Raw genomic sequence first — 15012 nt, forward strand, 5'->3', positions numbered from 1 at the left:
CTGGTGGCCATCACTACATCCTGTGGTAGCAAATTCCATAGTTTAACTATGTGCTGTGGGAAGACGTCCTTCCTTTTATCTGTCCTGAATCTCCCATCCATCAGCTTCATAGGATGACCCTGGCATTTTGAGAGAGAGAGAAAAATGCCTCCCTGCCCACATTCTCCACCCCATGCATAATTTTGTAGACTTTTATAAAGTCTCCCCTTACCCTCCTTTTTTCCAAGCTAAACAATCCCAGCTGTTATGATCTTCTCTAACAGGGGAGATGCTCCAGCTAGGGATGGCACGAGAGTCCGGTTGGGGCTCAAAGCCCACCGAGAAGTTGCCAGTTCGGCCCCCCAGAAGCCAGTTCATGGAGCTGAGCTCTTGCCTGATCCGCGGTGTGCTGAGTCGGGCAAGAGCGCAGGTGCCCGCTCCCTCAGTGAGCCAGCCGCCTATCACCAAGAGGGGAAGAAGACAGCGCCTCTCCTCCTTCCCCCATCCTTGTTACAGTGGCAGTGGTGCGGGACAGGCTGGTCATTTCCCGTAAGTGTAGGAGCCTTACAGAAAATGACCAGCTTGTCCCTTTCCGCCACTGCTACAGCAGGTAGGGGCGGAGGGGAGAAGGAGGCACCTATCCCCTTCTCCACCTCCACCTGCTGGAGGCCAGGGCGAGAGGCTGGGGGCTGGCTGCCCAGGCCCTTCTTCCCTGTGCCAGCCCTTGACAGCCTGTGTGAGGAAGAGGAGCGGCTTGCACAGCTTGCGGGCGGGGTGAGCAGGGAAGCGCGCCGAGCAGGTTTCGGCTGCACGAGCTATGGGGGGCAGTTCATCAAGCTCCCCCCCCTGGATGGAGACAGGCTCATCCATCCCTAGCTCCAGCCCCTTGATCATTTTAGTTGCCCTTTTCTGCACTTTTTCCAGCTCTACAATATCTTTTTTTAGGTGTGGTGACCAGAATTGTACACAGCATTCCAAATGTGGTCACACCATAGATTTGTATAGGGGCAGTATGATGATGGCAGTTTTATTCTCAGTCTCTTTTCTAATTATGCCCAACATGGAGTTTGCCTTTTTTTTTTTTTTACAGTGGCTGCACACTACATTGACATCTTCATTGAGATGTCCAACACAAGCCCAAGATCTCTTTCCTGGTCGGTCACTGCTACTAGCTCAGATCCCATCAGGCTACACCCGAAGCTGGGATTTTTTGCCCCAACGTGCATCACTTTACACTTGCCTACATTGAAACGCATTTGCCATTTAGATGCCCATGCTCTGGGTTTGGAGAGATCCTTTTGGAGCTCCCTTTTTGTTTCAACCACTCTAAATAATTGGGTTCATCCGCAAACTTGGCCACTTCACTGCTCACTCCTAATTCCAGATCATTTATGAACAGGTTGAAAAGCACTGGTCCTAATACAGTTCCCTGTGGGGCCCTGCTGTTTACTTCCCTCCATTGGGAGAATTTACCATTTATTCCTGGTCTCTGCTTTCTGTTCTTTAATCAGTTACTGAACCATAAGAGGACCTCTCCTCTTATTCCATGACTGCTCAGGAGTCTTTGGTGAGGGGCTTTGTCAAAAGCCTCTTGGAAGTCCAAGTAAACAATGTCTGTCTAAACATGCATAGGATTGTGCCCCAAATCAAATTTGGCCAAACACAGGAATGATCCCTTACTCGGCCCCCCCCGCCCCCAAGCATACAGTTTCCCACTTATACAACTCCTCATCATGATGTGTAACACTTTTAAGCCTCCAGGAAAGCCACCGAGTACTTACCAATTCCTGTCCTTTTGGCACTTCACCCAGAGTTCCATTGGTTGAAACGGCTTCCTTACTTGCAGGAACATTTTTGTCAGGTTGCTTCCCTTCCTCTTTGGTGGCTCCCCCTTGGCCGGGAAGAGCAACTTCTCCAACACCAAGAGCTTCATTCTTATATTTCTTTACAAAGTCGTCCATCAACTTTATTTCACTCTCCAGAAGCCCCCGGCAGTGGGAAGGGTCCTGGTCATAAATAGGAAGTTGTCTCATCAACCTCCTGCGACGATAATAAGCACCTTCTGTACCAGCCACTGGCTGCATTTCTTTGGAAATCAGTTCCATGTACTGGGTAGCCTGGTTTACAGAGAAAAAACAAACAAAAAAAATCATGCATAAAGTAGCACACACTTGCAATAAGGAAAAACCATGCCAATTCTTTCAAATAATCACTTTATTCCAGAGGTCTATGCATCTCCATGGCTCAGTTTATTATTTTGGTTGATAAGTCCAACGGGCCCAAGACACTGCACTGACTAGCAATAGGAACACTCCCACTTGTCCTTTCACCACACAAATACAGCTGCCTTGTAAGCGTTTTGTACAGCCAGGCTCTGGGTAGGGATGGGGGAGAATTTCTCCCCGAAACTTCGGGGGGCCGAGTGCCAACGTGTTCGGCCCCCCAAAGTAGTTTCGGGGAGAAATTCTCCGCACCCCCCCCCCCGGGACGGGACTTACCTTTCCCGAATGTCCCTCCCGGTGGCGGGTCCCGGCTATTTGCGTTGCCCTTATTTTCGCCGTAGTCTACGTAAAGATTTATGTAGACTACAGCGACCAAATAAGGAACGCGAATGGTGGCTCCCTATGGGGGCCGCCATTTGCGTACGCGTTTTTTTTTTTTTTTTAAGTCAGCCGTGATAGGCTACGTGACGATTTACGTAGCCTATCACGGCTGACTTTGCAGATCTAGCCGTGATAGTCTACGTTAATCGTCACGTAGCCTATCATGGGAGTGGTTTTTTTTTTTAACTTTTTATTTCGCGGCCGGGCGAGGCGAGGCGCCTCCTCCCCGGCCTGAATTTCGGCCGGGCGAGGCGGGAAGCCTCCCCCCCGGCCTGAATTTCGGGGGGAGCAGTGAAGCACCTCCCCCCCACCGCGAAGCAAGCTGCGAGACCAGGTAAGTGGCTTTCATGCACCCCTAGCTCTGGGTCAGGTTCAGCCAGGGCTTGAATCAAGAGCATCCTCTTACGATACAATCCCCATATATACAGAGCATGCAGCAGCAACTGTCTCCTAAATGCTAAATACTATTGAGAAGATTAGAACAGCTGAGCAGGTCTGGCAAGGCAGACCCTCTGTTAACTAACTATAACTCTGTTAACTATACGTTGCCATGGGAACTAAATAGTTATCCAATTGCTTCTTGATACAGGATCATTTTGCGAATATTCTGGATAGGAAAAAAACAAAGAAGGGAGCAGACCTTCACAGCAGCTGAAACAAGCTACCCTGGCTTCTTGCAGTCACCGTGAGCGCTGGCTGGATTTCCTGAATTACCCACACCGGTGTGGTTTGCGGTGTTGTCTAAACCTGGACAGCATGGCAAGGTGCCCACCCCAAACAAGGCATGCTGCCTGGGTTTGGATGACATAGAATTCATAGAATCATAGGGTTGGAAGGGGCCTATAAGACCATCAAGTCCAACCCCCTGCTCAGGGCAGGAAGCTTGATTCCCAGGTGGTGTCCCATCCAAGTACTAACCAGGGCTGACCCTGCTTAGCTTCAGAGATCAGATGAGATCAGGCGCTTCCAGCTCATTGGAAGCCACACACAGTATGGGGAATTAGGGAATTCCAGCCAGCACTCACTTGGCATGAGCAGTGGCTTGTTTCAGCAGGCGGGATCATGCAAACCAGGCCAGTGTCTGCCAGCAGTTTGACTCAGACACAGAGGACATTCAAGATAAGCCAAGTTTGGAATCTCTATGTATTTCAAAGTGCTATCTGTCTCCCCAGAGATCTGATGTGGGAGCAGTGGATTTCAGCTGCTGGTTGGAGTGTTTAAGCTGTGTACTTCCACCTAAGCTCAACCCATATATCTGTAAGTAAACACAAGTATTACAAAATGCCAATTTTGTAAGCCCCCAGTGACCTCCTTCCAAAGGGAACCAAACCTGGGGAAGCACTGCATCCTAGGAATTTCTCACCACTCACCATGGGAGCATGTAACAATATTTTCCCCCAAACAAATTAGAAATATGCAATAAAGAAACAAACAGGGTTTCCTTTCTGCTGCTCCTGATCTAGTGACAACATTCCTTGCTTCTGCCACATACAGAGGATGTAAATGCATGCATTCTGCCCTACCCCGATCCCAATTGGGCTGACATTCAAGCAATGAAACACATTAAGAAAAGTCTCAGCGCACTTTGGGCACCACCAAAACTAATGGCTTGAGTCAAGATTCCAATCTCCCATACCTCTTTGGCATCCCTCACGTCTAGTAACTACTAAGTATGTGCCTGGAGACATGCTTCCTATTTATGAAAGACTATACTCAAGTGGTTGCCAACATTTAGCTGGCTAAAAGCCATTAAAAGGCAAGCTTGCTATAACAGCAAACCACCTATGCCTTATAAACCCCCACGTAGTGCACAAACAGCACTTGGGTGAGATGTTAATGATTCTCATTTAATGCTTAAGAGGAAATAGAAAGAAAATTACCCAGGCTCATATATGGTCAGGAATATCTTCCATTTTTCCTTCTATAAAGGTACTTCATGTAAAGAAGCCAAAATATCAACCAGTAAATTATAAATTCTGGACACACCTTTGATCTTCCATCTCTACTGCTCTGCTTAGAGCCAAATAGGGAGATTGTATGACAGAAGATGACCACAAGCAGTATTTTGTTATTCAAGCATTACTCAGTGCTATTAGAAAGAATGAGAAAAAAAATCTGTACTTTTATTTGGATGCTGTTTCTCAAATCTTAGAAGAATCATATGTTTATTATTTATTTACTGTATTTCTATGCCAGCTTTCTGGGACCAACCAAGGTGGTTTACAAAAAGTTCAGAACATAAAAACCATTGCCAAATAAAAACATAGTAAAGCATTAAAAACTGTAACAATATAAAAAGCCAAGATGCCTCTTGATCCCCTTCCTGAACACAAAGAGAGTGGGAACCAGAGTTTGGGAGCAACCCAGGAGAAAGCCTGGGTTGCTCCTAATTAGCTTTTGCAAGAGGATGTTGTCAGCACAGTTGAATTCTTTATGGAACAGGGCTGAAAAGAGAGGGACCTTTTTCCAATTGTAGCATGAGTTGTTCATAGACAGCCAGTTGGCCATTCATTTTTAAAAGACCAGCTTCCAGCTGCATTCAATTTATTTCCATCTTGATCAACAGTTGCCTAATGAACTGTACAACTTAGGGGTTTTTTGTTTTGTTTGTACATAAACCCTAGGCAGGATAAATTAGTTGAATGAAATGTGCAGCACAAGCCTCTAGACCTTAAATAGAAGATCTGTTCCCTGAGCATTTTAACAACATGCATGGTACAATTACACCAGCCAAATCACTCAGGGATCAATTCAACATGGGGTCTCCTGGGAGAGATTAGGTACAGTACTTGTTCACTGTAACTATTAAGTGTTACATATGAGAAGATTGGTCCAATTCATTGTAGAAAATTGGGCCTGTGCAAGTACAGGGTCTCTGGCCTGAATCTTTTCTAGCCTTGTCTAGAGATGCCAGGATTGAAGCTGGAAGTCTCCGCATGCAAAGAATGTGCTTTGCCACTATGGCCGCTCCCCTATAATGTAAACATTGAAAAACACTGGGGTTAGATTTTGTTTTCAAACTGTGTCTTGGGGAACCCAAGAAGTGTTATCAGTGGCTCCTCAAGAAGATGAGTAATGGCAGACAAACCTCCTTGAAAGACAATTTGCCCATCACTACCAGTCTTTCCCGCAATGTGCCACTACGGGAAAGAGTTTTGTACATTTTAAGATCTGCTGCAGATAATGCAGGTTGATAGCAAGGCACAGGAGGCTTTTTCCAAGGCTGTGCTTGATGCCAGTGGCAGAACATCCCAGAATCCTCTGCAGCGCACAGAAGATCCTCAGCAGACAAGTCAATGTGGAAAATGCCGTGAACACTTTTACAGTGGGAATGGCTCAGTCCCTCATGGCATGTCCCACTAAATGGTTATTTAGGATGCCTTCTTCCTCCCAATGTGGTAATATGCACCAGCTAAGCTGGCTAAACAGTGCAAACTTTGACCAATTATTTGATACAAACACAAAACAGTTGCAATCTGGAGAAAGTTACACATGTTTAAATGTATGCTAAAGCCCTGTGGAGCTCAATGCCACTTGGCTTCACTAAACTGCATATGGTTGGAGCCTTACCTTTATTATACCAAAAAAGGAACATAATGTATGAAACAATTCTCCCCCCCCCCCCATTTCAGGATCTTTTTGTTTCCTTATATACTAACAAATAGTTCTCTCAGTTATTTTATGCACAGATTTCCTTTTCTTCAGTTACTGCTGGAATACAAATCATTTGCATTGCAACGTAGTTCCATGCAGAAAGAACTTCATATTTCTTCCATTCTCATCTCTTCCACTTTTGAACAATATACAACAATTCCAAAGTCAATGTTTTCTCTATTTAGGTGTGGTAACTCATCCTCACTCCAAGTGCTAGACCTGCATACATATCTAACCCAGAAGGATTAAATTTAAGTCTGTGTTAGATGTTCAAGTCAAGATCTACCTGAAAAAGGTCCTGAAAATATTCTATAGCAGGAGCAGACAACAGTGCCATCCTCATGGAGTGTGTGTTGAATTCTTGAAGGATACCCATTCATTCAAATACTAACTTGCCCTGGAGATGGTAGTCCTAGTAGATTATATCCCAAATTATGAAAGGGAATAAAATATGCAAAATATTATGACCCCGTTAAAAACCAGTTTGCTTTTATCACTTGTTTTCTGTACCACTGCCATATGTTTGGATATTGAATTCACAAGTATGTAATAGAAAATTGATGTACTGTAGTCATGTATATTTCTATTTTATATATTTGTGTGTTATGGTCCATAGACTGACATAAACTGATTGACTGAATTCACAAGTGAAATGCTAGCTTTGTGCATAATTTACCCTAGCCATCCCCAGAAGAATTGGACCACATGGCTGGCAGGGGGGCGAGGGTGGGGCCTGGAGTTGTGGTCCAACACATCTGGGGAGCACCAGGTTGGGAATGGCTGATCTACTCTTTTGTCTATCCTGTATTTCCATTTATATCTTTATCTCTACATCCCCAGTATTGGAAGCCTGTTGACCCATTCAGAATATGGTCATGACATTGTATTTCTTTATTCATCTATAACAGTTATCTAGGGCAACCCCATGCCTTTTTTATCATTAGAACTGGATTTCTGATAGATTGACTTTGGCAGTATTTAATCCATCTGAGTACATTGGTAACTGTTCTTATAATTCACTGTATCCCTCAACATGTTGCCTAGCTCTCTAAGAACTGTGAAAGACAAGCACTGGTTTTACACACATTTCACTTGTGTTCATACTTATGAACTTGATAAAACTTTTGAAAAATAAATTGCCAATGTTTCAAGGAAGTATGATGTAGTAGTAATGGAAGACTTCAATTTCCCCGATATTTCTTGGGAGACAAATTCTGCGAAACATGGCCCCTCCAAGAAATTCCTGACTTGTGTTGTGGATAACTCCCTCCTATAGAAAGTAGAGGAGGGAACTAGAGGATCAGCTATCCTTGACTTGACCCTAACCAACAGAGATGACTTAGTGGATAAAGTAGCAGTTACGGGAACTCTGGGGGAAAGTGACCATGTTACATTGAGGTCTTGGTTCTAAAGGAAGCAAAAGCTGCATGTAGCCAAACACGTACCCTGGATTTTAGGAAAGCTGATTTTAATAAACTCAGAACAATGATAAGTAAGGTCCCATGACAAGTGAATCTAATGAGAAAACGAGTCCAAGATGGGTGGGACTTTTAAAAAAAAAGGAAATTCTAAGGGCACAATTACAAACAATTCCAACAAGAAAAAAAGGTGGAAGACAACAGAAGAAGCCAATGTGGCTTCACAAAAAGCTTGGAGATGACCTGAAAACCAAAAAGGACACATGTAGGAAGTGGAAGGAAGGCCAAGCTACAAAGGAAGAGTACAGGCAGGAAGCACAGAATTGCAGGGATGGTGTCAGGAAGGCTAAAGCTGAGAACAAGCTGAGGTTAGCAAGGGATGCTAAAAGCAACAAAAAGGCTTTTTTCAGATACGTGCATAGTAAAAGACAGAGGAAAGAAATGGTGGTTCAACTATTAAATAAGGATGGCAAAATGATATCAGATGACAAAGAAAAGGCAGAAGTGCTCAATTCCTACTTCAGTTCAGTCTTCTCTCAGAAGAGGGTCTATGACCCCCCCCTGGCAAAGGTGAAGTACAGGCTGAAGGGGCAGGATTGCAGCTTGAGATCGATAGGCATATGGTCAAGGAACACCTAATTACTTTGAATGAGTTCAAATCTCCAGGGCCAGATGAACTGCATCTTAGAGTAATAAAGGAACTGGCAGAAGAACTCTCAGAACCACTGTGTATTATCTTTGTGCAATCATGAAGGACGGGTGAAGTGCCTGGTGACTGGAGGAAGGCTAATGTTGTCCCTATCTTCAAAAAGTGCAAAAGGGAGGAACCTGGGAACTACAGACCAGGCAGTCTATCATTAATTCCTGGGGAAATTCTGGAGCAGATGATAAAGCAATCCATCTGGAAGCACCTTGAAAACCATGCAGTGATTACTTGAAGCAACATGGATTTGTCAAGAACAAATCCTGCCAGACGAATCTGATCTCATTTTTTGATCAGGTAACCTCCCTTGTGGACTGTGGGAATGCTGTGGACATAATATACCTCGACTTCAGCAAAGCTTTCAACTAAGTGCCCCATGATATCCTGATGAGCAAATTAGCTCAAAGTGGGCTAGATGAAACAACGATCCGGTGGACCCACAGTGGGCTACAGAATCGGACTCAAAGAGTGCTTATCAATGGGACCTTCTCAAACTGGGGAGAGGTAACGAGCGGGGTACTGCAGGGTTCAGTCCTGGGCCCAGTGCTCTTCCGCATTTTTATTAATGACTTGGATGAGGAGGTGCAGGGAATGCTGATCAAATTTGCAGATGACACAAAATTGGGCGGGATAGCTAATACCTTGGAAGACAGAAACAAAATTCAAAGTGATCTTGATAGGATAGAGTACTAGGCAGAAAACAGAATGAAATTTAACAGGGATAAATGCCAAGTTCTGCACCTAGGAAAAAGAAACCAAATGCGCATTTACAAGATGGGGGATACTTGGCTCAACAATACTACAAGTGAGAAGGATCTCGGAATTGTTGTAGATCACAAGCTGAATATGAGCCAACAATGTGATGTGGCTGCAAAAAAAGGCAAATGCTATTTTGGGCTGCATTAACGGAAGTACGGTTTCCAAATCATGCTCAGCACTTGTTAATCCTCATCTTGAGTATTGCGTGCAGTTCTGGGCACCACACTTTAAGAAGGATGCAGACTAGGGATGGCGGAGAATTTCTCCCCGAAACTTCGGGGGGCCGAGCGCCAACGTGTTCGGCCCCCCGAACAAGTTTTAGGGAGAAATCCTCCGCACCCCCCCCGCTGCCCGCACCCCCCCCGGGACGGGACGTACCTTTTGCGAATGTCCCTCCCGGTGGCTGGTCTGGCTGGCGGTTCGGCGGGTGTTCGAGCGAGGCGGGAGCAGCAGCCGGTCTTTCGACCGGCTGCCGCCGCCGCCATTGTAATGAAAGAAAAAAAACAACAACACCCCCTGATAGGCTACGTGACGATTGACATAGCCTATCACGGCTAGATTTGCAAAGTCAGCCATGATAGGCTACGTGAATCGTCACGTAGCCTATCACGGGTGACTTTAAAAAAAAAAAAAAGAGTGTACGGATAATGGCGGCCCCCATAGGGAGCCGCCATTCCCGTTCCTTATTTGGTGGCTGTAGTCTACGTAAATGTTTACGTAGACTACGACGAAAATAAGGGCAACGCTATTTGCGTTGCCCTTATTTTCGCCGTAGTCTACGTAAACATTTACGTAGACTACAGCGACTAAATAAGGAACGCGAATGGCAGCTCCCTATGGGGGCCGCCATTCACGTACGCGCTTTTTTGGTTGTTTTTAAAGTCACCTGTGATAGGCTACGTGACAATTCACGTAGCCTATCACGGCTGACTTTGCAGATCTAGCCGTGATAGGCTACGTGAATCGTTACGTAGCCTATCAGGGGAAGTTTTTTTTGTTTTTTTTTTACTTTCGCGTTCGCAGCCGGGCGAGGCGAGGCGCATCCTCCCCGGCCTGAATTTCGGCCGGGCGAGGCGGGAAGCCTCCCCCCCGGCCTGAATTTCGGCTGGGCGAGGCGGGAAGCCCCCCCCCCCCGGCCTGAACTTCGGCCGGGCGAGGCGGGAAGCCTCCCCCCCCCCGGCCTGAACTTCACGGGGGAAGCAGCGAAGCGCTCCCCCCCCCCCGCGAACGGCCTTCGAGGACAGGTAAGTGACTTTCGTCCACCCCTAATGCAGACAAACTGGAGAAGGTTCAGAGATGGGCAACAAAGATGATCAGGGGACTGGAAACAGCCCTATGAGGAGAGATTGAAAGAACTGGGCATGTTTAGCCTTGAGAAGAGAAGGCTGAGAGGAGCGCTCTTCAAGTACTTGAAAGGTTGTCACAGGGAGGAAGGCCAGGACCTCTTCTCAATCATCCCAGAGTGCAGGACATGGAATAATGGGCTCAAGTTACAGGAAGCCAGATTCTGGCTGAACATCAGGAAAAGCTTCCTGACTGTTAGAGCAATACGACAAAGGAACCAATTACCTAGGGGGTCGGTGGGCTTTCCCACACTGGAGGCATTCAAGACAAGGCTGGACAGCCATTTGTCAGGGATGCTCTGACTTGGATTCCTGCTTTGAGAAGGGGATTGGACTCGATGGCCTTATAGGCCCCTTCCAACCCTACTATTCTATGATTCTATGAAAAAAGTGGGGGTAGGGCACACAAAGGTACTATCATTTACAGGTTCAGGCTACAATAGCCAGAAATACCAACACATTAGTTCTTTTCTATCAGATATAATAGTTATATTATAAGCATGGCTTAGTTAAGTTTTTTAACTAGAGCCATGAAAACATAAGTATATCTCCTGTCCTCAAAGATATGAAGGATGATAGTTTTGAATACAAAATCTATCTCTAATTTAAATAGCGTGCTTTTTGACTTCCAAATCTCTCTCTTGGCATGTAGAACACAGTTTTAGGAACCAGCTTAGAAATCATCATAACTCAGTTTGAAGATGAAAAAACTATTGTATTAAAAATATGTATGATAGTGTGGACATCACAGCACATAGCTAAATCAATTCAAGTAGTTGAATTCTTTCTCCTAAAAGTCCCTTTGTTGGTTACATTCAAGATATCTGGAATGTGTTTATTTGCATGTGTTCTCATAATTGTGTTAGCCAAGTCCAATACTGGGCATGGAAAGGAATGCTTGCCCTGTTTTTGGGGACCTATTAAACTCCGGTCGCATGGCACTGAAGACTGGAAAACAGGCTAAGCCATTGCCGAAGCTACAAAAGATGCTTTATGCTTTATTTTTTCTTACCCTAGCAGAATTCCTAGCATGGGGTACTTGGCTAGATCCTGTACTCTGCTTATGAAGCACTATACTTTGGATTACATGAGCTAATCAGTCAGAAATGCTGGGTATGAAAGGTTCCATCACTACGCACGAGAACATACTTGACTGAATAAATGAGCCATACATTTCGTGTTAGCTGTTATTCTCTCACATGAGGCACTGCTAGTATCAAACTCAACGGGAACCCAAAACGTTAAGGGCTGTAGGACAGAAAGAGGGTCAACTTGCACTTGCTGACCACAGCACAGATAGAATTTGAAACAAAACATGTAAAGTACGTGCACTAAATATGTACATAAATTAAAGGATACACATGTTTTAGCAAAAATATTTTGTCCTTTCTGTAATTCCCAGGTTATGTATAGAAGACACATTATAGAAGGTGCTTTGATCACAGAGGCTTTGTTGAGGGCTCGAATACTTGGCCCACCACAAGAGGAACTGGAAATAACCTGTTACTAGTGTCCAGAAATAACCCAAGCACTCGGCCACCTTCCCCCCGCCTGACACACACAATGGTAGAAGGACTGTAGTTCTGGCTTGAAATAACCAAGCTGCCTAGTGCCTACCTGAGGCAGACCTAGAAAAGTTCCAAGAGAAGGAAAGGGGATGAAGTCATAATTGAATGACAGCAGTTGAGTGTGTTTTGGACCCATCCAGGATCTGGTGGCAATAAAAGCCTGAGGAAAGCCCGCTGTGGAGGAGAGAGCCCTTCTGTACCGAAGTCCTCAGTGCAGCATTGTAAAGTGGCATAGTCCCAGTAGCCTGTATCATATGCTTTTTCTGAATATACAGACAATTCCACAATGAATTTTAAATTATTTCCTTATGATTGAGCCATTAAACATCCTTTTGCAATGACAGAGCCTCATCAATGAAAGGGGGAGTCACCATAGCTGTGCTGCCAGGTAAACCTTTAAGATATCCAAGTGAGCAATGTACCATCTTTTGCAAATTTGTAGAAGATACTTTTCTTGTCTCCCCCGCCCCCCCGACACACACACACACACATTGGCTTAATTTGCATGTAACAACTAAATATGGGTTAAACAACCCATAGTTGGTCGGGGCTGAGTGGTAAGGCTCCTTCACACAGAGCTTTTATCCTGCGATTGAGATTGCTCCTTCATGGAAGTTTGCAGGCTCTTTACATGACGCTGTGACCCTGCCATGACCCAGCAGGGTGTCTCCTGCACTAAATGCCATTTGTTCTGTTTTTAAATAGATCACAGATAATGAGCTATCAAATTACCCCACTGTGTTCCACTTCAGTTTCCTCCCTGAAAAGAGTTAAAGCGGCAAGAAGAGGAGGAGCAAGATCAATGAAAGATAATGGAAGACTCAGATATCGGGAGAAGGAGGGGGGAGGGAGGAAGGAGAGGGGGGAAAGGAAGCACGTGCAGAGGAAATCGGTTGTGAACCTGCATTTAAACTGGAAGCAGAAAGCCCCATTTTAAATGCAGGATTTTAGGCTGGTGTAGAGATGCCCATCAGATACTGAAGCTGAAGCTCAAATATTTTTGCCAGATACTGAAGCTGAAGCTCAAATATTTTGGCCACCTAATGTGAAGAGAAAAGTCCCTGATGCTGGGAAAGATTGAAGGCAAAAGGAGAAAGGGACGGCAGAGGATGAGATGGCTAGATAGCATCACTGATGCAATGAATATGAACTTGAGTACACTCCGGGAGAGAGCAGAGGACAGGAAGGCCTGGCGTGCTACAGTCCATGGGGTCACGAAGAGTCGGACACGACTTAACGACTGAACAACAACAACAAGAGATGCCCATAGTGAGTGTGAATGCTGCCTCCTACCCACTTGCCACTTCCACTTTGCATTCCTGCGTAGTTTGATGTGATGTGTGAACGCAAAATTCTGGGTTATTGAGGGGCAAATGACCGAGAGTTTTAACCCATGGCTTATGGGGCATCCCTAGGCTGTTTATAGGTTAACATTAACAACCCATGAATTGGTGTTACGTGTGAAACAGAGCATCAAGCGATCTCCTCCTCTGAAGATTCAGGGCAGGGTTATATCAGTTCATGTCCCAAGTTTTCAAAGTAACAGAAGCAGAACTCTTATATTAAATTCCCTAACAGCAGTCCATCCAATTGTACTAACAGCAGTCCATCCAATTGTGCTACTGGATACCCGTGCATCTGAGTAAACTGGTATATTCATGCATTAAAAAACAATAAGGCAAGTCAAAACTGAGGGGTTTTACTTTGAGGTATATGGAACAATGATCTAGTACTTTCCATCTCACAGAACAATCCACTAATTACCCCATCCAGGAGCTGTAGATACCTTTATGACATGCAATATGAGTAAGCAGAGATCAATATTACAGCCAGGTGGGACATTTGTGATTGATCGTTCCAGATTCCTGGGCTACCCACTTAGCTACCATAACTACCGAGTGATTTTACACATTAAAGTGTCAGTCTCAGAGCACCATATTTATTTCAGAGAGTACTGGGCCAATCCTGGACCAATATTACCCTGGATGTCTTTGGAATTAGGACATGCTACAGAAGATTGATGGGTGTTGCAAGAATCCCCGTTTAATTCCTTTCAAGTGACAATGAACTTTTACAAACATGCAGATTTGAGTTGAGCTGTAACTTTAGAAGGTCATCTAAAGCAACTCTAGGATGATACTTTCTTATACAAGGTGCCTCTTACTGACCCTTTTCTGTCCCTGTACCTAGGCATCTCACCCGCCCCCTTGACGTTAGTCAAAGACAGACAAGAGCACTGGGCAATGGTTAGAGTGTCTGTTCTCTGAACTCAAGTTAATTCATGTAGAAAGTATTGTGGGGAAGGAAGCAGTGATTAGAAACTACTAGATCTAAACAAGATTTATAAGCATCTTCTCCAAGTCTGTGTTACTTAGGGGAAAAACATCCTGTTAGCAATTAGACAAAAGATCAAGGTTTCTAGCATCATGTGCCACTCCAATGTAAAGACAGTCAATAGTTTAGTTTTCAGCTGGAACAACATTTTGCATCATTTAAAGCTTGCTCAGTTTTTTTTTTAATATATGTAGAATCTAAAGTTTCAAAGTTAAGATACTAGGGACTTTAACAAACAGGTAGAACAATCTAACGGGAAGGGAGAATCCATAGCAGACAAACAGCATGTTTTTTTTTAACATATTTTCCATCCTATTGGTTCCAATGGGAGGAGAAAGTAGTATGCCAGCTCCAGGGCATTTTGAGGAAACAGGAGGGCTTTGGATCTGGTGGGTCCAAATCCTCCTCCAGCCCATCCTGATCCAGAACCCCTCTTTTTGCCTTCTCTGTCAGAGCACTGACAGCTGAGCAGCATCAGTGGCAGAGGTATCTATCTGCAGACCCCCTTCTTCATCTAGGGTGAGGGAGATCCACCATATTCTACAGCCCATGGAATGGCTTCCAAGGGGCCATAGGACTGTGCCTAAATCAGTTCTAAGACAACATGTACTAACTACTAGTTTACCAAGTTCAATGAGTGCCATATAAAAG

At 44.8% G+C, this 15012-nt stretch overlaps 1 protein-coding gene across 1 annotated transcript in view; it reads right to left on the reverse strand.

The window, feature by feature from the left end:
• LMCD1 (LIM and cysteine rich domains 1) overlaps positions 1–15012 on the reverse strand; it is a 68822-nt gene that overhangs the window by 10995 nt on the left and 42815 nt on the right. Inside the window, exon 4 of the mRNA XM_084840299.1 lies at positions 1761–2096. Within this exon, the coding sequence (XP_084696425.1) occupies positions 1761–2096 (336 nt within the window). The remainder of the gene's footprint in view (positions 1–1760; positions 2097–15012) is intronic.

Source organism: Heloderma suspectum, chromosome 2 (genome assembly GCF_057233095.1).
Source record: "Heloderma suspectum isolate Gila_16-S chromosome 2, 16-S_ref, whole genome shotgun sequence".
NCBI classification, from domain to species: Eukaryota; Metazoa; Chordata; class Lepidosauria; order Squamata; family Helodermatidae; genus Heloderma; species Heloderma suspectum.